Here is a 23,926-nt window from a genome sequence, read left to right as displayed (position 1 = left end):
ACGTGCGAAATCTTGTATTTTCGATCGACGTACGTCTCCATGGGAACCGGAGTAGAGTATGTTTGTATATCATGCATGTTTAACCTTTAACCTCGCGCATCGCGTCGCGCAAAAAGTTGTGTACAAACGTTACAGGAATTCGCGAAGATATTAACGCTATTTCTACAGAGTGTCAAATATCGGGAAAGTTCGTAAAAGTGCTACGCGTAATTTATTGCGATGACGAAGATATTGATTTTTACGTTATTTTTGATCAACTTTTACGTCGCACATTGCCAGGACGTTGACATCGACGAGAATGGTTACGTAGTTTATTGTCCTTGTATGGGTAAGAGATTTCGATTTTTATCATACCTACGACATCGTTCGACATGATAATAAAAAACTCCGATTCTCATTTCAGGACGCTTTGGTAATCAGGCAGATCACTTTTTAGGAGTTCTAGGCTTCACCCAGGCCCTGAATCGTACTCTGGTGTTACCGCCGTGGGTCGAATATCGGACGGGAGAGACGAGATCTGTGAGCACAGTAATATAACGTCATTCGCAAATTTTACATAGTGACATCTAATATTCAATTTTATTTTCAGATACAAGTACCGTTCGACACCTATTTCAATGTTTCCCAAGTACAAAGCTGCCACAAAGCGATATTAATGGAGGACTTTATGAGAGATGTCGCGCCAAAGATATGGCCACCCGAAAAAAGAATATGTAAGCTCTAATGTGAATTCTCTCGAAAGCAAGATACGTGGAGCTTTGACGTCAATTTTTTTCAAAGCAAGACAAACTTTGTTCTTCCTCAGCTTTTTGTTACGAGGCTCGCGTGGGGAGCAACGGAACGTCCTGTAATGCGAAGCATGGGAATCCATTTGGTCCTTTCTGGGACACGTATAATATAGATTTTGTTAAATCAGAATTTTACAAACCGCTCCATTATTACGATGCGTATTACACTCGCGCGAGGCAACAGCAGTGGCAGTGGTATTATCCACCTGAAACTTGGCCGGTACTAGCGTTCACAGGCGCACCTGCCAGCTTTCCAGTTCAGCCTCTGAACAAGCCTCTGCAGAAGTGCCTCAACTGGAACAACGACATCCTGAATAAAGCGAAGGCGTTTATAAGGGAAAAATTGCCGAGAGGCGCGTTTGTCGGCATACATTTGCGAAACGGGATCGATTGGGTATGTGATATTTGCTGTACATATTTTTATACGGATAATATGTAATGTTAATAGCGCGTTAACGTCCTATGGAGAATAATAGTTTTCTATTTGTTACGTCTGGTTTTCAGGAACGCGCTTGCGAACATATACCGTCCGCACCGGATCTTTTCGCCGCTCCTCAGTGCCTTGGTTACCAAAACGAACGTGGCAAAGCAACTCTCTCGATGTGCTTGCCGTCGTTCGATACAATAATAACACAGCTGAAGCGTGTTATCCGCGGCGGCAAAGATATTAAGTCTGTGTTTGTGGCGTCCGACAATGATTACATGTCGGATAGACTCGGAGAGGCCTTGTCGCGCGTGAAGGTAAGCTTGTATATTCGTCATTGATGAATGAGTGCTAATGTCATCGTTCCCATATAGATATCGGTGCACCGGCAGGAACCGCCGGTATCCGCACATTTGGATCTGGCGATTCTCGGAAGGTCTAATTATTTCATAGGAAATTGCATTTCTTCCTTCACCGCTTTCGTGGCCAGAGAAAGAGAAGTCAGAGGATACCCGACATTCTTCTGGGGTTACCCTCCCAGAACCAGAACGGAACTGTGATATTACATTTTGTAACATAATACCTGCCAAATGCGCATAATCGTCAGTTTTTTTTATAAGTTTTTATATTTATACATTATATTGAATTGAGTAATAGCACAATGAGATTAACGTATATTTATCGTGAGAAAATACAATTGTGACATGTTTCGGATCTCCAGTATATATTTCGCAATAAAAAGTTTATAAGAAACGAGTCCGCTTGACTCGAGCATCTCGAGTTTTTGTTTGTCGTCGTATATACATGTATAAAAATATCAACACTTCGACACTTCTATTTCCTATCGCAATAAAATTGCGGAGTCTCTCTGCACTTTTATTCACTTCCTATCTCTCGCATGTCGGACAGTGTCCGTTGCAAAACGCGAGCAAACTCTTTCGTGTCAGTTCCGTTGCCCGATTTGAACGACGAGCAGGCAAATAGAATGTCCTTCGGTCGCGGATTGTAGCAGCAGCCGTAACCATCGGGAACAACTGGTCCGTAGCACATAAAAGACGCTGACTTATATGGCACCTTTGAATCACAAAGTTATCATCGATTAGCGTAAAAATGTGCACTTATCTTTTCTCGTCGGAACATCTTCGCGCATCAGTTTTCCCAAGAAATTTCTTTACAACTTTGAATTACCTGACTTGACGTTAAATTGAAGTATGTACTTGTGGTGTAACCAACATCCTTGTACAATTCTGGGAGCTCCATTCCTTCGCTTTTCGCTATCATTTTTAAGCCGAACAAATGCCGATCGACACCTTGTCCTGCCGCAGCCTATACAAAAAAGAAACATCAATTCTGAAGCTTGCGTATTAAAAAAATTATGATTAAAAATGCATTGTGAACCAAGAACGATTGTCTCACTTGCGCAGCGAATTCTTTATGAGTATTTATAGCTCTGATCATCATTTCCTTCTTTTGCCGTTTGCTCTTACGTTCCTCAGGAAGCATTACTTTTGCAAATTCAACGGACTCGGTGCTAGTAGATCTGATGCACTCGGTTCTGGCATTTATGAATCTTCGTAATGCTGCGCTTTCATAATGAGCTGGCGCCTTCCTTTGTAAATTATAGAACGTCACTTGCATCGCGATCTGGATAAAACTATCGGGACTCAGTTTAATCGCTTTTATAGCGTCCGCGCCGAATTTGTCGAACGTAAAACATTCCATGTCTATGTCGTCGGAGAGCCTGAAAAATTACAAATATTATATTTCCAATAATACCGGTGTAAGGTAATCGTAAAGAGGCAATCGACCTACTTATCTACCGTATCGGTAGCTACCTCGATCGCACAGTCTATAACGTCGTTAGTTTCGAACTTCAAAAGTTCCGGTCTCGGAAAATCCGCAGATCTTCCGTCTCTCGCGCTATTTTCTCTCGTCGCTCTGGAAACAAATGGGGATTTTTTTATTAGCGTCCCATTAAAAGGACAGCTTATGTGTGTGGCAAGTATTTAATTATATATTTACATATATTTTAATACATAATCATGAAGAACAGCAACCGGAACTCCCTCGCATGGACTGTGTTCATATTCCATGCCAATGTAACCATCGGCGGATACTATGTACTGTAAAGATGTGTCCCTTGTTTATCTCAGCATCAAAAAATAATTGTTTTGAAATATTTAAAACCGTTGAATTTATTTACAATAGATATTAGTCAGATATTTCACCTGCACAGTCTTGTCGTGCCATCTGTTACCAGCGTTTACGCAGCTGCTGTAGCCTGTCATAGCTTGAACCGCTCTGACCGAGGCATTATTCTTATTCTTAAAAGCGTCTTTAGGTAGATCCTTATCGAGACACAATATAAACAAGGAAGATTCTATATCCTTGATTATATTCTTATTGTTACCCAGTTCTGAAAATATAACGATAACAATTCAAGTTAAAAAATCGGAAATTATAAAAAAATTGTGCAGTTTGAAATAATGGAACGCAAATTATACGAAGGTAAAAAGAACGAAAAGAAAAGTTAAACTGAAATAAACCTAAAAGTAAGCTGTAGTCCTTCGCCCAAGCGTCTCTGTCGTTTCCAGTTAAAATTCCTACAGGCTTCCCTCGAGTACACGAACGATCTGCTATATCTTTTACGGCAGCCACGAGCTTGCCCTCGCTTAAAATGCCGTTTTCATCGACAACGCAAAGTTTAAAGAACTGTAATATAGGCGGAATATAACCAGCTATATGGTTTCATCGGGCTGATTATACTTACATTATTATTGCTTATGACTATTATGTGTTTAGCCTCGTCTGTGTGCAATAGTTTATCGATTACTTTGTTAGGCTGCCTGTGCGTGCCGAGTATCATGCCGTAAGGCTGCATATCAAGTGGATCATTGCGAGCCATCTCTTGTTTCATCTTTTCACTGCAGTGCACGATTGCGAATGAATATCACGAGGAATACAAAAAATAAATTGTAAATTGTAGAAAACTCACCTCTTGACCATCTCATTGTAATTGCACACTGCAGCTACGAGACGCGCCGCGTACACATACGCGTCATCTGGTCGTTGGAAAATAACAGGTGGCCCGACAGTTCCAGGACTGGAATGCACGATCACGGGCAAACGGTATCCTAAGTATGCAACTTCCAGCCACCATTCTCTCATCTAAAATAAGTTGACGCGAATTTGTATTATTATTCGCCTAATATTTGAAAAAATGTACAGATATTAAGTACCCAATTATCGGTGTTTCGATATCTCTCCAATAATTTAGCGTGCAACCGAGGTCCCGCGCCCGTGTGGCTTATAAATTCACCGACAATCCTCTCCGTATTTTTATATTCGTTGTCAGTCAACAGTGGCTTTAAGGATCTGTAATGAATTATGAGTAACGACATTTGAAGATAAAAAGGCATACAGACGCGTCGTACCTTAAGTAACGTTCCGCGGTTTGCTTGAGATCAGGAACAGGTTGCTTCGGGATCGGTTGCTTATTTAGGTTTAACGTTGTTATAGATGCTCCACGAAGAACGGATGGTGTCCTACGCAATCCATTGTAGACCTGTTAATTCAATCAATTTCATTGAACAGCTCGAATCTTCTTTCTATGAAAAATACACGTACGTACTTACCGTATACTTTGACACATTGGAGAGTACTTTGTACATAGCTGGCTTCTCTGGAGAACTCGAGCCTAATCCCACTGTACCGCTAAAGAACATAAATGAACAGGTATTATCAAAACATTTCGGAGACAAACGGTATCGCGAATAACAAGCGTAATCGTGAAATCAACGTTATCCAATGGAGCTCACTGTTCGTCGAGATATATGTCTCACGCTCTACCGAGTGTCAAAAGTTTCAAGAGTATCTCAGCAGTTATGTGTCACACCCAGACATATGCTAAACGTGCATGCGCATACAAACACACGTGGCCTGTCTAAATCGGTACGCGCGGGGGTAGGTGATTTGTGCGATGATAGTCAAAACGCATCGACGGAGTTATTGCTATAAATTGTCACCAATTATGTCACGGACATTGGACCGGCCAATTGCCACAATTGAGATACGCTTGTGTCGCGTATCATCCAAAGAGAGTATTATTCAGAATTATTTTTAACAATGTGTATATACATACGCGTCCATATGGCTAGTCCTGACGCCAGGTAAAAGGAGTAAATGTACGTTGTACGAAACTGATCGAGACTGCAGGTAAACCAAGGTAAACTACGTTCTGTACGCTGGTCAAAGCTCAACTAGTGGCAGAAACATGAGTGCTTCACGACTCTCTTATCTTTGTAGGTATATGTGCAATGTATATATGTAAGTATAGAAGTATGTAGATTCCTCTCCAGTCGTATTCGATAAGAAAGAGCGACTACCGAAGTCGACGACTTGAAGCGTCAGCGACCATTTAGCGACTTTAAAGCAGTTATGAATATTAATGAGATCGCGAAACCGGTTTGTTATGTTTTATTTAATTGTTCCAATCGGCTGCGATTGCGATGTCGAATGAACCAAAATATACCTGCAAAATAATATTTCAATATATATATATATATATATATATATATATATATATATATATATATATATATTGGTTTATTCGACATCGCAATCGCAGCCGATTGGAACAATTATATATATATATATATATATATATATAACTAGATATATTAAAAAAATAAACATAATTATGTACGAAGAAGTTCCTATATAGGTTCGTCAAAATTCATTATATTAAACTAACGTTTGCGTAATCAGTTTCTACAGAATCGAAAGCCACTTTTTGAAATTGGCTCTAGAGATTTCTGGGGTTCTTACGCGAACTTAAAATACGTATATGGACCGAAGCTAGTGACGGTCCCCTCCTCTTTCCTTCGGGAATACTGGCAACCGGCAATTCTGGCACTGGCATTTGCTGGAGCATAAACGGAAAATGGGGAATCACCTGATGTCGCGTTTACTCCGCTGCGACACAACGGCTCCTGCAAATGTTAGCGCGGAATGACACCGAGAGAGCACACGTGCCGCTTTTCGCTGAGGGAGGCTGAGAGTGGCTGAGAGCTAGGTCCGTATGCGAACGTATCCGGAGTCCGGTCCGGAGTGTTTGTACCTGTAGCCGCGCGGGCATGATGTAAAGAGGTTGGACCTAACCTTACACCTCCCCCCCCCCACGAGCAAACGCATCCTCGGCAGGACGAGCGACAGGAACGGGAAGCTCACCCGAGAGAAAGTTCGCGGAGTCGCGAGACGCGGTCGTATCGCGCGAAGAACCCGCGCTTGTCAATTTCTAATTTCTAACGACGACTCGCACGATGAACGACGCCGAGAACACGGAGAACGATACCTTCGGGTCGTACTGCGCGCTGCTGGTCGCCTTCAAGACCATGAAAGAACGTTGCCAGCAGTTGCAGACGCGACTGGCGGTGGTGGAGGAGGAGAACGCGTGCCTCAGGCTCGAATGCGGCAGGGACATGTCCACGGCTATTGTCAAGGTTGATGAGAGCGACAGGTCTGCGCTGCAAACCCTGCAGGTTCGTCAAGTCGAATTAGATACAACGAGTAGACTGAACACCTCATCTTCCTAAACCCGTTGCAATACTTAAGACACAATGCGGATCGTAAGAGACATCTATTTCTTGAGAATTGAAAAGTCTGAAAGTGCTGGGCCTTTCTTATTCGACCAACTTGCCACAAGATTCGTTTGTTTCTTCAGTCCGTTTAAGCCCATTCTACAATAGCCGTAAAGTATGCATTAAGACGTAAGCAGTAAGCTATTGACTAATGGGATTTTTACAATCCAAGAATGATCGGCTGTAGTTGGTCAATTTTTACTGCTTACGTCTTAAAACATACTTTTACGGCTATTTTAGAATGGGCTTTAGCCGCACGATTGAGAATGAATACAGTAGAATTGTAAACATTAGAAACATTAATATTGTTTTAAGGACAAGTACATTTTGTGTACGTGCTTTCATTAATGTGAAATAAAATAAGATATATAAAAATAAAGGAATAAGAAACATATTTCTGATCATTTGCGGTCTATGGTATTTTGCGAGCATTTAACGGTACGAGTAATATGTTTTTTTTTGGGTTGCAGGAAAAGGTAGAGGAACTCACAAAACAGAAGTCTCAGCTGTCGCATCACGTTTTCATGGTGGCCGCGGAAAATCGTCAGTTATGGAACAGATTAACGAGACTGACGAAAACTAATAAATCTTTAGGTAGTCAATTAACAAAAATTTCGGACACGCTTAAGCAGCATCCCACCACTCAGCCGTCTGAAATTATTTCGTACAACTTTCGCGATGTGTCTGATCTAGATAAACAGAGCGCTAACAAGACCTATTTACTAGCTACGGACGGTTGGTATCAACTTGATACCTAACGACGCTTCTCGTCAATTATTAACTAATTTTCGTCGCAGGTGAAAGAGAACAAAGCTTGGAAGAAATATCTCTTCGATTAATAAATAGTATTATGTTAGAGAAGTCTGATCTCGAACAGCAATGCGCAGAGGTAAGGAAGCAAAAATATCACAACGATTTGTCGCCTCTTACTCAATATCCGTTGTTTTACGCAGATGGTGGAGTTGCACAATCGTTCCGAATTAAATTTACAAAATGTTGGTTTCACGTATCCAGAAGATTCTGACGCAGATTCGCTGGAGCAACTGAAGCAGCATGAAATTCGGTTGTCCCAAACTAAGGATACCTTACTTGGGCAGCAAACTAGGTTAAAAAGAGCCCTGCAGAATCTTAAAAAAATGAGAAAAGGTGAGAGTCTCTCAATCAAGTGTAAATATAATCGGATCATCTTTCTGGCATTAGTCGCAAAACGGAGAAAGTTCTCTAGAAATTTGTCAATTTTGAAACAAATATATATATATATTTTTTTTTTCAGGAGCGATATGTAACAATTGTCGAAAGAACGCGAATAAAAAGATGTGTCAAACGGGCACGCAATTTGATTCCGACGACAGTTTCAAAGAACACGGAGCTACTCAGACTAGTCTCGTGAATCCTAGTATTTCCATGGAAAAATGCTCCAACCTAAATGATAATATGGACGCCGATATCAATACGTGCCCATTGTGCGGAACTGTTTACGGAAAATCCATACCGTTTGCGGAGTTCCACGAACATGTCTTAAATCATTTTACCAAGGAGGTGTCAAACTCTACAGAGGATTTCGAGCTTGTGCATTGATTGCGTCGTCAAAAAATCAGCGATAAACCGTTAGACGTGAAATTTTCTTCAGATTCCAAGAAAATTCATGGTGATTGGGAATACAGAATATTGAAATAGATAAAATACACCCGATATAAATTATAGACGAGACAATACTGTCTGTTGCGAAATATTTTATTTTTATATCGACAAACGAAATCACGAAAAGTAGTTGAAATGTATTTCGTCGCACAAAGGACCTTAGTTATAAATATATTTATGTAATAAAACATTACAGTATTTTTAATTTCGAAAAATTTCGATTATTTCGAATATCCTCTCGACTAATATATTCCGGCTTTTGGCTACGAAAAATTAAAACCTGATTTCAAGCGCACTTTATGCAAGATGAGTAGGTTTGACGTCTTTTTTATCCGATGGCTCCTGCGTTGTTGGCTCCAGTAAGTTTCGATGAAACCACGAAGGCCTTTTCTTCGGCAACTCGACTATTCTTTGGTTCTGGAATTAAAGATAGATTAAATCTGTATTTACGTAAACAAAACCGATCTGTATATCGACGAAGCGTATATTTTTAATACCTTCCAAAAGTCATCCGTTTTAGATTCCCTTTCTCCGTCGTACAATACAATTACGTTCTGCTCCACCGGCCTTAGACCCAACTCTTTCTGAATAGCGTCTTGCATTTCTTTAGTCTCGAGCTTTACTTTTTCGTAACAATGTCCTGCACGATAATTAGATACAGGTAAACCATCGTAAGTTCCTTTTTTATTCACTTTTATATTCAAGAATATAAATCTAAATTGCTTTTTATATTTTTTTAAATCTACAATTATCTCATACTGATGAACGTTACCGCATAAACGGTTGGCTTCGTAATGACGACCACAATTCGTACACGTTAATATATTGGTTTTCGCAATAGGTGGCTTCCACACATATTTCATTACTCCGAATCTCCTCTTAAGTCTCGCTTCCAAACTACGTCGATGTTTTGGAACTGCCCATAAAATGCCATTCTCGAAAATTTCCTTTAGAGAGTGACCACCGAGACTCGTCGATTTCGATTTGTTCGGGAAACCGTTGCATTCGACCGCACATAGTTGTCCTACCACGGAAAGTTTAAAAGATTCTTCTTTAGATTTTTCAATAAATGTGTTGACGACGTTTGCCCTTAAACTAGCATTACTAAAATCTTTTTATTTATCTGCGCGCGAAACTGATTATTCTACAGCTCCTTCAATTGAGGTTAGGGAACATAAAAAGATATGAGTAATCACTTGGGATTTGCGCGTTAACTTTTAAAATTCAGTTGAAAATACGTGTATGCGTGTTGGTTTTCAATTACCTGGAGGAAAACCGCGACCAAAGATCGTTTGAATCGCCTGTTGAAATTTTTGAAGAGCCAAACTTAACCTATTCATCTTGCCACCGGCACCTGCTACTGCATCTATGCATCGGCGAGACACTACCGACCCCGGGTAAATTTTCGTGATTCTCTATGGAGTCCTGAGGATAATAGAAGACCGTCGACATTATCGACTATCATAATAAATCTCTCGACCGTCGATATCTAAAAAATATCTGAATAATTGGTTAAAAAATTATAGTATATATATATATATATATAATATATTAAGTAAATCCCCCACGATTTTTTTATTATTATCTAATTCATAAATAAACATATTTATTTAACGTAAAAATATTACAAAACTGTATATCCGCATAAATAATCGAACGGATGGTAACAATGAAAGTTTCAAATAAAAATCGAATACCATCGAATTGCAGGTGCACATATACCGCACATACACATGTCATTAATAATTATAATAATATGAGGGTAACGATAAGTCGCGAAATTACTGTTATATTACAAGCTGACTAAATTTCAACAGTTACGTAAATTTAAGACTTATACCGGTCTTGTCATCGGGATGACAGTATATCTATTTCATTTCAAATGTAGAAAGTTTTCGAAGCGCGCAGCTACGACAAATGTCATTGGAAGACGTTTCCGCGCGCGCGCGCGCGCATGCGGCTTGGTAGGCACATTATAGAGAGACTCATCTAAAACGACGGAGTCGCTCTCGCTCTCGTTCGTGTCGTGGGGAGTACGGAGTACATACCTGGGGAGAGACGGAGAGACGCGAGACGCGAGCCGTCGTTCGTTGGGGGGGGGGGAGAGGTGTGTTTTTTCGAAGTGTAGCTGCCTGGTGGGATCGAGTGGATAGAATCGCGCGAGAGGTACGGGTACGGGCCACTCGAGCAGTGGTGAGTCCCCTCACTATAGTCCGCGCGATGGCATGTATAGGATCGAGTAGGCTTTGTGCTCGTGTCGAGAGACTGTGCCAGTACGGACATTTCGCCCAGTTACGGAGGAGAGTTTCGACCACGGCATGTGTGAAATCGCGGCCGGCGACCACCCGGGCCACGGGCGGCGCGCTCCTCCAGCCCTGCCAGCAGGTACGTTATCGCCCCCGGCGGGGGAGGGGCGGGGAAGGGGACGAACTTCGCGTCCCCGCGGCCGGCGACCCGTCGGCGACCCGACGCGCCCGAGAAAACGCGCTGTCCCATTCATGTTTCCGCGATTTTCGCGCTTCTCTCGTCGACCGTCTCGCCGCCGACCTAACCTACGTCCGGCGCGACGTTGACACCCGATCGACTGATTGCCGCCGCCTGTACATGACTCGAGCCGCTCGAGCCCGACAGCCTGATCGAGACAGCGAAGTCGGACGAGCCGTTTCGAGATTTTTCGGGGGTGCTTGGCTCGAGTTTGACAGGCGCGTTCAAACGATCGTTCCGTGAGAAGTCGTCGCGGTGAAAAAAAATTACGTAACACGTGGGTCAGGTGCTAGCTACCGACGAACACCTGGTTCCCCGTATCTTCGCGAGGGGAGGATGTCGCGAGGCGAAGCGTCGCGGATCGCGTCGATCGCGCGCGTAAAATCCACGCGCGACAATTCGGGGATATTTTAGAGCGCGGCACGCTTTTGCTCCGCGGCCGCGCACGGCTGTCAGCTGGTCCCAGCAGACGCCGTATGGATCGTCTGCTAGCGACGCGACGCGTCACGCGACGTGCCGTGGTGTCGAACGAGCGACGATTTTTCGGCGAACGCGCTCGGAGTCGAGGTCGGCACACGAGGCGCTCGCGCGACCGCGACAATTGGCGAGCGTTTTTTTTTTTTTTGCAACGCGTCTCTGCGAAAGATCGAGAATCTTAGACGAAAGACGGACGCGACGCGGTCCCATTCCCTCGCGCTTTTAGAGGCTGCGTTGACCGGGAAAGCGAGGCGCGTCGCACGCGTCGGCCGCGCGCATGCGCGCGTTAGAATTCGAACGCGCTAGAGCCCCAGTTTCAAACGATCTGCAGGTGTGTACTTCGTGGCTGCACCGCGTCGCACTTTCTGCACGTGAAATGAGACGGGCATTGAGGAGGTTCGATGGCTTCATCGGAGGGAGCAGTGGGACGCGGGGGTTCTGGAAACAGCGCACTAGCGTTTGAAGTGTAGTGGGAATGAAGGGGATTGCTCTGATTGGTCGCCGCGTGCGTATAATGCGTGCTGCTGTTCGCGTCGTTCACGACCGTGGCAGTCTAGCAGACGAAAAATCAAGCGCGTTATGCTTTAATAATTAATTTTTCTACGAAATGTGCGGTAACCTTCCTCGTTCTTTCGCTCATTTATTTGCAAATTATTAAGTTACATGTGCATATTTTTTTTTCCTTATTATTTGCATTTTTTCTTGCACTTATTTCATTCTGAAGGTATATGCGATATATCATTTCCCATAAAAACCTATGTTAAAAATGCAGCCAGTTTCATGAAATTTTAATATGTCGTTTTGGAATGCAAAATAGAATTATGTGAATTTTTAGGGAATTTTTTACCGTCCCGTTTTGAAAAAAATCTAATCCAAAAATTGTACTTTTTAAGTTTTTGGAGTAGATTTTTTTCAAAACGGGACGGTGAAAAATTCCTAAAAAAATTCACATAATTCTATTCTGCATTCCAGAACAACATATTAAAATTTCATGAAACTCTCTGCATTTTGTTGTAGCCATCGAACCTCCTTAATCGGGACCTCGGAGAGAAAAAGATGTGTGAGAGAAAGGGAGTCGTCCCGCTAAAAAGGACAAATTTTATAAAAATTTCACGGTTGAAGTTTGTTCTTACTCTAACGATAAGAAATTATGACTCCGAAAATAATTTTATGACACGAATAGGCGTATAACTAATGTGGGAGATTCGATAAGATTTCTGGTTAAATAATGGTTTATTTAACCATAAATCTTATTAATTTAATGATGTCTCTCTATTTCGTGTATATTATTTTAACATTAATTTAATATATATTTAATATTTATTTAATATCTCTAATCAATTAAACACCTCGTTAATTTAATGATAAGTTATTAATGTTAGTCAAATTCATTTAAATCTCAAATTTATGGGAGATCGAGAAAGATAATAGATGCTTTCCATTTACATCAAAACTCAGATAATTCTCACTTGTGACGTCTATCCTTTTTGAAAATTAATGAATAATAATGACAGAATGACATCACGAGTGAGAATTATCTGAGTTTTGATGTAAATGGAAAGCAACTAATAAGAATCAAAAAAGAACGCGACTAGAAATATTTAAAAAATACAGATAGAAACACACGTCCTAGAAATTAATAAAGCAAATACATACCGCGGCTGCCGTCGATGTGACGGTATCACCTTTTATTTCGACGTCCTTCGTCGAAGACATTTTTAAAGGCGGAAGCTTTCAACTCTTCCTTGGATTCTCTTCTGTAAACCGGAAGAGTTTACACGAGTCTTTTTTATTATCCTTCTCATTATTATGCCTGTGTATATATGCGTTAAGAAATCTTCTCTTTAAATTAATAGAGAAATGAATGAATTCTACGAGAGATTTTAGGTATTTTGTACGTGTGCAAATTAACGATTCCAGATTTGGTAAAATAAAAGATAAACACGTAATTCGTTTGGAAAACTTATTTCCTATTGCACACACATAGAACGATTTGCAAACGAAATTTTTACAGATCAATATTGAACTATGAATTTTTAAGTTGACGAAGATTTCTTCTTTGCTAATTTCAATGCGGCAAATAAATAATAAAAAATTCGATTTTTTAATTGATTTTACATAGACTTTGCTTTAACGTAGAAATAAAATGTAATTTTCGAAAAGTAACGATTTAGAGTGAGTAATAATGTTATATACTCGATTATTCTAAAGAATAATTTATATCTAAAGTAAAATGTAAATTAAATTTAACGCAATCAGAATCAACAAGATTTTAAATGAGCAATAAATTAGAATAACGAAATTTATTTGACAGTCGAAGATATTTGACGTGTAAATTAAATTTCGATGTAGTCAGAATCGACAAGATTTTAAAAATAAGCAATCAATTTTAAAATAACGTCACTGAGAAAAAAAATATTTAGATGCAAAAAAATATTTATTTAGAAGATTGTGGCCAAGAGCTTATTTACTTAATACAATACACATATTTATTTCGAATTAAATATTTTTATTTAAAAATTGAATAAAAATATTTAATTTTAAATAAATATGTGTGTGTGTGTGTGTGTGTGTGTGTGTGTGTGTGTGTGTGTGTGTGTGTGTGTGTGTGTGTGTGTGTATTATGTATTATATTAAGTAAATAAGCTCTTGGCCACGATCTAAATAAATAATTTTTTTGCATTTAAATATTTTTTTCCAGTGCAACAAAGAAATTTATTTGCTTAAAAGAAATGTTGAGAAATAATGAATACTAAACTTCAAGATGTTATAAAGTGATATAAATATTAATCTTATACTCGTTTATTTTAAAGAATAATCGAGTCTAACATATTATAGTCATATTTCTATTTTATAGAATCAGCAAATAAATTTCGTTTTTGCGTTATTTTAATTTATTGCTTATTTAAAATCTTGTCGATTCTGGCTATATCGAAATTTAATTTACACGTCAAATATCTTCGACTCTCTCGCTACATCCCTACGGGCGGTATCCCATATGTGGGATGCAAAACTGAAGAGCCTTTTTAAACTAGGTATAAGAAAACCTGCCGTTAATCAGTTCGTCAGTTGCCAATCGCTCGGTGTATTCTCGAGAAATCACAGTTGCGATTTTCGAGCCGTGGCGTACGTGCGAAATCGCGACTTTCTCGGATCGAAAGCGCATAGCGGAGGAATCGGGGCTTCGAAATTTCGCCGTCGATGATCGCTCGTCAATCCCGGCGGAGCTGCAACGTCGTCGTCGATCCGGGGGCGGCTGATCGCGTTATGCAAGACTTAGGTAAACCGGAGTCGCTGCAAGTGCAACCGGAGTGGCGGCCGAGAGGTAACACGGACGTCTCGTCGTGCTCCTTTTTTACGCGGGGGGGGGGGGGATTTATCGGGGTGTACGACGACGGTCAGTATTATTGAATCGGCGACGAATGCGGCGAGACCGGTCGCGTCACGAATTTTCGAGCCGTACTTACTAACGCGCGCGTAAGTAGGCTAACAGGCTGCGCGAGAGATACCTCTTGGAGCACATCGGCGCGGCGCATTCGCGCTCTTGACTTTCTCGGCTTGACCAGCTATAGTATGCGCCTCCACACCTGTTTTTACCGCGGGGTCCCCGTGACTTTTACTCCTCTTGTGGTAGCGACACTTTCCGATCGAGAGTGAAAACCGCTGAAATCGAAACCTCATGCATATATATATATATATATATATACGCGCCTTTGAAGATACATTTGATAAGCGAGCGCGCTCTATTTCTGTTTGATTTATCTTTCTTTCTTGCTAAACTAATTTCTTCATATTTAACAATATTTTGTTATGAAATGAGATATATTATATTATACATATGTTTTCTCATATATACATATATACATATATACATATATATAGAAATAATGGCTCAACCATAGAGTTACTTGCCATTCAGTCGCGTAAGAAATTTGCGATTGTTCGTAGTATTTTATATCTGATATATTTTCATTGATTGTCTCATAATTTTCCCGATTACAGCACCTTTCTTTCTCTCTCTCTCTCTCTCTCTCTCTCTCTCTCTCTCTCTCTCACAATATATTTCTTCTGTATATTTTGTATCAACCCAAAAATACATATCTGTTATATCCATCCGTTAATGTAATTGTACTGCTATAGAGAAGACGAAGCTAATTAGACTGTTTTAAGTAAATTATTTTGGAAATTTATGGAACGCTAAAGTATAGTATTTTCAGAATTGTAAGCGTTTTTCTGTACACTTTATCTACAAGCAAATTAACGTTGTAATATTTTACGCAATCTCTGCTAACATAAAATCAAGCGAAGAAAAATGAGTACATTAATCTCGCTTTGCATCGACTAAGCAAGTTCTGTACCTTTGAAGTTCGTATTACGTAATTTTACTGCAGCTAATGCATTCTCACGAGTAGGTCGATTTATTACCGCGTCGTTATTCAAATTGCCGTTGCTTAAACTTGAAACGGTTGATCCGTAAGTGGTATTGAATAGCGCTGGCGATATATAGGCTGATTGGTTTTTCTACATTCGGTCGCACTTAAACGTGCGGTATACGCAGAGGCGAAAGGTGCAGGAAGTAAATCAAAAGAGATATTTAAGATCACGATATCGGATCGTATCTTGAGTATCTTTGATACTCTGCTGCACCAGCAACACCAGAGAATAATTTAATACGTCCTTCCCATAAGAAAAAAATGCAGTAACTGCGCTCGTTTTCCCTTGCGAAACACGCAATTTTACGTTCACGATTCTACGATAAGGCATCAACTTGCTGATTCACATACATGAAATTTAATTTAATCCGTTTGTTCTATTTATGAACAAAGTGTGTCAAATTTTAAGTATATCAAGGTGCTTCCGTTTATATTTTCAGACATTTGGAGAGAGAGAGAAAATCGTTTTCTCGATTTGTTACACAACGGTAAATAACGCCTAGGTAATCCATTTTATATATTTTTTTATCTTAAACTTTATTCTTATTTTTCAAATAATTAGATGAACAAAGAATTAACGAGCTTCGTTTATCTTATCTTTGACTTATCCTTGTTTATCGTGTGGATTAATATCTAGAAGTCTATACGTTTATATGACATTTTATTTCTTGTTTCTTGTACTCCAGATTTACAATACCAATACGGCACGCATTAATGTACAATTAAAGGACTCTTTGTATTCACAGTATCAACTGCGATATTAAGCGCTATATAAGATTAAAATAAATTTCGGGCTTGAATCGCAAGTGCCGGAGACAGAAATAGAATGGCCGGTATATCCCGTATGTCGTACCATTGCAGGAAAAAAATTATACATTTTGTGCGCGTAATCGGTTTTGGCGTTTGTACGTCAAAAATCTTTCTTGGACTGTGCGATAAATATGCAATGGCTGCGTGATGTTTTTAAGACGCAGCAGCTTGCACTCACACATGTAGAATGCTGATAGGTATACTTATACTTTACGCGCAGAATTAATGTGAATGAGCAACCTTTGGGCAAATAAAGGCTAAATGTCACGAGCATTATCATGGAGAATATCGGCTGGTTTAGAAAATTCAAATGCTCGTATCAACAGCTTTGAAAGACTTTGTAATTATAATTATAGAGATCTCTTATGAAATGTTTACGGAGGAGAAGACCGGAAAATTGAGACTAAGTGATGCTCTAATAACGCATAACAATGCAACCTGCTTGTAAATAAGCAGGTTGCATTGTCGGTGCATCATTATAGAGCATGGTGATTCGCGATAATTATTTCAGGACAAAGTTTTGCGATCGATAATCTTCCCGGGCGATTTTACCAAATTGCCCATTCGACATTCTGTAAGAAGAGTAGGCACGGTTTTTCTATGCTAATTCGTTACGAGCTAATTCGTTCGCAGTAATTCGTTCGGTTAACAAGAATAATTGTATTGTCAACATATTCATGCATTCCTGCACGTGCAGGTATGCAGATACTACAGATACATACGTGCACTTTATACCAGGACCGAATAACGGAAGTGCTTGGGGTCGCGCATTGGCAACGCACTTTATTTTTAAAGAACCTGTGCTTGAATAATTAATCTTTATTATAAAAGTGAGTTTTAGAGAATAAGTCAAATCCGATGGCACAAACTATTTTAGCTGCCACCGATGAGAAGTACTTAATAAAAAAAAATGCGAAATTAAGTCGAAATTAATTACGTCGTAATTCGCCTTCTTATATAGTGAAATTATCTAATGCGGTCATAAAAGATGTTTATTTTAATTAAGACATTAAAATTTTGTCTCAGTTTTTTCATTTGTAAATTATGATTCACATCAGATATTTAGAATAAAACATGGTGCGTTAAAGGTCAACTGTCAACAAAGTGTTTGCAAAGTCGATTTGAATTTTATTACTTCTGCTTTTAACTTAGTCGAATTTTATTACTACTTCTTATATTGCTTCTTTTATCACGTCTCTCTTTCTCGATTGGTTTTTATAATATTAGCAGCCGTCATTATACAATCATATTTTGTACTTAAAAACAGTTTTGAAATAAAAACGGACTATGAATACCGGCCATTAATTTTTATTCAAGAGAAGAAAACGTTGTTCTATAAAGCAATTCAAAATGACTTGAAATTTCTGAACAAATTATTATAAAATCTATAATTACTCGCAATTGTAATTCGCTATATTTTGATAGGAAATCCGATGATATTCAAGCAAAAATAAGATATTAATTCTCTGATTTTTCAACCTATTTTTGTGGATATTTCGACTCATATTGGTCGAATATTTGTATTAAAGCAATAAATTAACGTTGAATTCAATGAAATTAATAAACGTGAATAATATTAATATAATACTTCTTTGTTTGGTAGTGCATAAAACAAGCTATAAGACATAATCAATAGAACAATAAAAATCAACACTTATAGGTCATATCAAAAGTTAAAGTTAAAGTTACAAATAAACTGATCTGTATGCGCACATATCGCAAAGACCTAGCATTATAATCGCGTTGCTTTTATTAAAAATTACTCTAATCTCGATATTTTTATGTTAAAATCTCTCGATTTTAATTATTCTCTAGAACAAATTATTAAAATAATTTTTTACACCGCAGCTTTGTCCGATTTATCAGTCACGCTTTTTCAAATATAAGTTTATGAAAATACGAAAAACTTGAAGTATTATCGCTATATGAAAACACATGCAAATGTTAATAAAGACACAATATCAGTTTTGTGCATAAGTAACTGCAATTGTTAGCCAATTATATTTGACTGGAAATGTTTAATATCTAATATATGATATACATATAATATTTTTAATATTAGCAAAATCTATACTAAATTAGAAACAAGTGGCGGGTGCATAAATGAAAGCACAAATAAAAATTCATTATCGTATAAAGGAAGTTTACATGGCTACAGTCACTCTGCAATTGAATCGTGTATCCTTGGAAAACAATGTAGAGTTAATAACTAGATGTTATCGCGCGAAGAGGTGAGAGAAAGGATGTCGTCGCTTCAAGAACGCGTATAATTGTTTGTGGTATATTATTATGCTAACTCTGAGCTTTGAGGACGATCTTGAGATATTACAGAAGGAAGATCCGAATGTGCAATTATGTTTCATGGACAGACTAACTGTACTTATTGCGGATAAATTGACGAATAAAAGAAGTTAGAGTAACGCGACGCGAATGTCCGAATACGGTAAATTACATCGCATATACATATATATGAATCTTTAATCTATCTAATAACGATAATAATGATATATTTAGCAAATTTTTATTATGTGATGGCCATGCGAAGAGTATATACTTATTGTTAGTGTAATCAATATCTTAATGGCGATCGGATGCCTTGATTTCGATATCTCGGTGAAATGTGAAAAATGGATGGGTACTAGTCAAGTCTCTAAAACTTTGTCAATTACTGTAAATATTTCATATACGTATATATGTATGTATATGAGATACGCAAAAGGTTAAACGACAATAAAGTTTAAAAAGTTAAAGGACAATAAGAAATAAATAACAGTTTATATAAATAACCAGGTTAATGTTAAGTTAAGAAATATAAAAAGATATATATCAATGAAAAAGAAAAAAGTTCTGGATTTTTCAATTAGCAGTCGTAACGACCGAATGTCTGGATATGTATATATGATGCACTCGACCCAGAAATGCCTGACATCAGACGCGAAGGCGTAAAATTGACGCGAGTACACGTCTGATTCATGTGTGCCCTGAAGTGCGTCAGATGATGCGTCTCATGCATGATGAACACTGAAGGCGCGATACGGCACGTAGCTATCGACGTAAATTGCAAAGCTATAGGGATAAGACCAGCATTTAAATTGCTTAGATTGCATGATAAGATATATATGTATAATGATGACGATGATGAAATCATTTTATGAAGGCTCCTTAGCATAAATGAAAAGAATTTTTAACATTATTATGCAGAGAATCCCTAATATTGCACAATACGTTGGAAATGTATAAACGAGCACGTTGTGTATAAGAAAATCTTAAGAACGTACGTATAAATAATACAATGTTCGATAATTAAACAATATTATGTACATTCGATAAAGGAAACAATTTCTGGTAACCGTTATTAATATTTTCAGTTGTTTTAACATATAGTAACAAATATTTTTTTCTCTCCTATCGTAAATTTATCTCGCCAACGAGGAATACAAAAGGAAAATTTTACGCGAAAATAAGTAGAATTTTTTTTTAATTGACATTGCTTTGTTTAACCAACGCTTATAATTGTTGTGTAATCCCACTTCGGGAGAAATAATCTTTAACCTTTACGAAGAAGCGTACCTCGCCAGAGATAGTAATTTAACCTACTAGTTCCGGATCTACATAGTTTTTATCTATAGTTTACTTTCATACTGGCAATATCCGCTTTCTCGCTAAATTTCTCGCATATTATACCATATGTCAAATGATGATCGTCGCATACCTATTTGTCTACAAAAATAGACAGCTATATTGCAAAATCAAATTTACGAATATTCTCAAACGGCAAATAAAGATAAGTATGATAGAACAATGGAAATTATCTTTCTATAACTTTTAATCTTCTTAAAAATGTTGCATTGTACTTGTAACTTGAATTTTTAGAGATAATTCTCGAGATAAATATATTTACAATGTGATATTTATTAACGGTCTTCGAATTATTTGGGCAACAAGTAAGACAACAATTATTCTCGCGTTTTCTCACTGTTATTATTACGAGAGAGAAAAAAGTTTGAACATGTACAAATAAACACGCAAGTCAAAACGTCATATTTCACAACGGGAAGTGGTTCAATCACCTTGTGTCTTCCGAAAACGGAGAAATATATGCTCTCCAAATACACGCAACAGGTATAGAGAACTTTCTCCGCTGTAGCGCAGGATAATATATGTGTGCGTTTAGGCTGTATTCAAATATATCCTTCAGGATTTACGTTTCCTCGAGTATTAATGGATACATCGAAATCGACAGTACACGTTTAAAAAAAATAGACTGAAGACGATTTGGAAATAACTTTTGTATAACTTTGGGCTTAAAAACGAAATTCGAAATCCGCCGATAGCGTCGAGAAAATTATTCTAGGATTTGTCTGACAAGAATTTAAAGTAGGTTGACGAAATCACAGACCCGCGGACGCGTATCTCCGCTAGAAAAAAAAAAAAAAGAAAAAAAGTAAGCCGGAATCGGTCCATCTTGCCCTTGACTCCCACGTGGCGTTTCCGCATTTTTTTTTTTTAATGTAAATCGCAAACGGACGTTGCGCAAGCCGCCTGCTAAATTGTCTCGAAGACGTTAAAAGAGGCATCGCAACGCACATAACGATCATTGGCGTTGCCTCATTTTGCAGTCGAATCGTGCAGCGATTCCAAGGCTCGCGGCTCGCGGCATCGCGCAAAGGTGTATCCACAAAGATCCTTGAGGAGAAAAGTGTAAGGCATGACGGGTCGTCGACTCCGCTGTACTTTTTTTTTGTTTATTACGTGCTATTGTTTTCAACAAAGATGCGAAGCGTTCTCGTTAAGAACCTGCGACGGCTGCGACGGAGATTCTAATAATTTTTAGCGTTTTATTTAATAAAATGTGTGACATTAAGATTGAAGGAATTCTCAAATATATTCAAAATTATTTCTGAGAAAAATTCTTTTAAATAAAGTATTTGGCAGGTTTTATAAGGATTAAATATAATGGATGCACATTTCTTATAAATGTCATTGAGAATTTTTTAATAGACAGATAACATATATTTTTTTTAAAAAATTCATAAGTTGATGATAAGTAGATATGACATTAGTATTTCTAAAAAAACTTATTGCATGCATTATATTTTATTTTTTAAACTGCAAAATACTTCAATACATATACATATATATATGTATATTTTTAATGCTTTGTTTTATACATATCTTGCAATGTCGACATTTCTTCTTCACCTTGTACACATCTTCCCAACACATTTCAAAAATATCGCCGTTTTCTTTTAAAAAGATTATACTTTAAAAGAATGTATACATCGCGTAAATCTATAGAAGATTAATCTATAAAAGATTAATTTATGAAAGATTTAGTATCGCACGAATCGATTTTTGAGATCTGAAGTGCAATTCCTGCGCCACAGAGATTAATAAAGATCACGGAGGACGTGACGAGTGCGCAAGATAAACGATATATCGACCCTTTTTTCGGCGATGAAACGGTCAGTTTCTCCGTGACAAGAACGGCACGCAGGTGCCCTCGATATCCAAATGCGAGCCGCGGTAAAAGTTGAGCGATTACGTACTACGTACTTGTTTTTTAACTGTTGGGCGACCAGTCGGATACCTTCTTCGTCTCGCGCAGGTCTCGATTCGAGTTCACAAAAGCAGCTCCGTTTTACATGGAATTCCAACCGAAGTGCCTCGGCGCGAGAGAGAAAAACCAGTCTCTTCTTGAAAATAAAGCGCGTTTTCAACGCGAGTATAATTCACTTCTCAACTTTGATACAGGAATTACAGCTTTCTCTGACAATTACAAATGATTTATCGTTAGAAATGCGGGTGACTGTCCGATTATCCGGAGTGTTTACCAATCGACTTTCCTATTCAATCGTGTAGATAGTGCCTTTAGCTCATTTAAAATATTAGTTGTCAACTTTTGTAATTAACACTTTGGAATGGACTCGTAACTTCGTAATTGTGACTTCATTAGCGTAGATTAATGAGACCATTACGGCTCGGAGACGCGGTCAAGTACTGCCGAGACGGCATAATTATTGTTTGTATTCACATCGGTCAAATCTGACAACTCATTAAAATCGGTTAAATGTTGTTGCAATATATACTAATGAAATGTGCGATAATTTCTACACTGAAAAAAATCTGGTTCATTCATTTTCCACCAGAAAATACTGGTTGCATCTACCATCAGAATCTGGTTGAATTAATAGGTCTGGTTGAATTAATAGGAATTTTGGTTGCATTATTTTCGTTTTCGGCGATAGTGTCACTTTAGTTAGATGTCTGTTTTTCGTCGAAGTTAAACGGCTTCGTCATATAATATATATCTCTTACCTTTTTTTGATCACAAAATCAGCGCGCTATGAAAACTATATTTATCTCTCCGATATCATATCTGTGAAGTTGCTTTTCCGCTAAGCGACTGAGGTTTCGTTCGTTTTAGCTCAACTTCTTGCACGGTTCATCTTATCTCTCCTTTTCTCTGCAACATGAAAAGAAAAAAAGGAAAGATGAACCGTGCAAGAAGTTCAGATAATTCTTATTTTTATATCAGAAGCTGTTTTTTGTAGAGAACCGCTGTTTTTCTGATGACAAATAACTCTCGTGGCTTTGCTTAAATCATGCTGTTGCAAAATCGCCGCTTTCCTAAATTAATAATCCGGGGCAATTAGCAATGCGAACAGCTGTTCAAACGAGTGAAAGGTAACTAATTCAATTAAGCCTCGTAATGACGGGCAGACGCGTGGCGTTAAATAATTCAGATCACAAAACATATGTGATTTGGCTTTTAAAGGTTACACAAAGTACCCCGTAATCCGTTGCGCGATACCAATATGCGATCTTAACATAAATTGCGCTATTATTTCGAGCACGAACGTAGAAATAGCGAGAAATCTTGAATCAGTTTACTAAGATGCATATCTTTAAAAAATGAATCATTTTTCTCTAAAAATTTAGACAGAAATGACACACTGGACAATTAAAATCTATGAGTTGACGAATGTTATTGTGTGCCTTAATAATAATAATATTAAATAAAATGTTATAGAAAAATTAAATATTAACAATACTGTCGTTAATAATATTAACGCAAAATGCTAATAACAATAACAAACAAAATTATAATTGTGCACTTATGCAAGAGTAAAATATATTAAATAACGCTGCATCTTGTGTCGTACAATTCACGCGTTGTCTATATTAATATTAGTGCTAAAAAAAATCTAAGGATAAGAAATATATAAA

At 38.1% G+C, this 23,926-nt stretch overlaps 5 protein-coding genes and 1 long non-coding RNA gene across 11 annotated transcripts in view; 4 read left to right on the top strand and 2 right to left on the bottom strand.

Annotated features, from left to right (window-relative positions):
• Positions 1 to 69: 69 nt before the first annotated feature.
• Positions 70 to 1,968, top strand: O-fut1 (O-fucosyltransferase 1). Its single transcript, XM_077417974.1, has 6 exons — positions 70 to 328; positions 404 to 519; positions 590 to 713; positions 806 to 1,182; positions 1,293 to 1,529; positions 1,587 to 1,968. The coding sequence occupies exons 1-6, from the start codon at positions 220 to 222 to the stop codon at positions 1,770 to 1,772; spliced, it is 1,149 nt and encodes a 382-aa protein (XP_077274100.1). The 5' UTR covers positions 70 to 219; the 3' UTR covers positions 1,773 to 1,968.
• On the bottom strand, positions 1,869 to 23,135 carry LOC143903899 (carnitine O-acetyltransferase-like). 6 transcript variants are annotated; one of them, XM_077417951.1, is made up of 14 exons: positions 23,015 to 23,135; positions 22,253 to 22,465; positions 4,848 to 4,926; positions 4,647 to 4,777; positions 4,452 to 4,587; positions 4,208 to 4,380; positions 3,983 to 4,136; positions 3,759 to 3,924; positions 3,441 to 3,628; positions 3,235 to 3,335; positions 3,025 to 3,150; positions 2,629 to 2,953; positions 2,401 to 2,538; positions 1,869 to 2,286 (listed from the first exon to the last, which is right to left on the bottom strand). In XM_077417951.1, the coding sequence occupies exons 3-14, from the start codon at positions 4,881 to 4,883 to the stop codon at positions 2,089 to 2,091; spliced, it is 1,872 nt and encodes a 623-aa protein (XP_077274077.1). In that variant the 5' UTR covers positions 4,884 to 4,926; positions 22,253 to 22,465; positions 23,015 to 23,135; the 3' UTR covers positions 1,869 to 2,088. The 6 variants fall into 6 exon arrangements, with proteins under 6 accessions (XP_077274077.1, XP_077274079.1, XP_077274083.1 ...); XM_077417953.1 differs by having other exon boundaries at positions 22,253 to 22,392; positions 23,015 to 23,120; XM_077417957.1 differs by lacking the exons at positions 22,253 to 22,465; positions 23,015 to 23,135 and adding an exon at positions 6,566 to 6,703.
• LOC143903916 (uncharacterized) lies at positions 5,302 to 5,810 on the top strand. The gene is made up of 2 exons (XR_013258828.1): positions 5,302 to 5,437; positions 5,518 to 5,810. It is a non-coding gene; the product is annotated as an uncharacterized LOC143903916 (long non-coding RNA).
• Positions 6,357 to 8,680, top strand: Spn-f (C2H2-type zinc binding domain-containing protein spindle-F). Its single transcript, XM_077417975.1, has 5 exons — positions 6,357 to 6,752; positions 7,322 to 7,586; positions 7,649 to 7,740; positions 7,805 to 7,997; positions 8,125 to 8,680. The coding sequence occupies exons 1-5, from the start codon at positions 6,534 to 6,536 to the stop codon at positions 8,427 to 8,429; spliced, it is 1,074 nt and encodes a 357-aa protein (XP_077274101.1). The 5' UTR covers positions 6,357 to 6,533; the 3' UTR covers positions 8,430 to 8,680.
• Positions 8,706 to 13,210, bottom strand: Mrpl32 (mitochondrial ribosomal protein L32). Its single transcript, XM_077417983.1, has 5 exons — positions 13,110 to 13,210; positions 9,757 to 9,917; positions 9,265 to 9,516; positions 8,990 to 9,132; positions 8,706 to 8,909 (listed from the first exon to the last, which is right to left on the bottom strand). Exons 2-5 carry the CDS (start codon positions 9,830 to 9,832, stop codon positions 8,790 to 8,792), a joined length of 591 nt encoding a protein of 196 aa, XP_077274109.1. The 5' UTR covers positions 9,833 to 9,917; positions 13,110 to 13,210; the 3' UTR covers positions 8,706 to 8,789.
• Positions 10,553 to 23,926, top strand: part of Qless (decaprenyl diphosphate synthase subunit 1 qless) — a 37,527-nt gene continuing 24,153 nt past the window's right edge. Inside the window, exon 1 of the mRNA XM_077417980.1 lies at positions 10,553 to 10,877. Coding sequence (XP_077274106.1) covers positions 10,713 to 10,877 — 165 coding nt within the window. The 5' untranslated portion in view covers positions 10,553 to 10,712. The remainder of the gene's footprint in view (positions 10,878 to 23,926) is intronic.

This window comes from Temnothorax americanus, unplaced genomic scaffold, assembly GCF_048541705.1.
Source record: "Temnothorax americanus isolate GAGA-0224 unplaced genomic scaffold, ASM4854170v1 Scaffold5, whole genome shotgun sequence".
Taxonomy (NCBI): Eukaryota; Metazoa; Arthropoda; class Insecta; order Hymenoptera; family Formicidae; genus Temnothorax; species Temnothorax americanus.
Note: the sequence above shows the minus strand (reverse complement) of the source record. Positions and strands in the feature narration are given on the sequence as shown.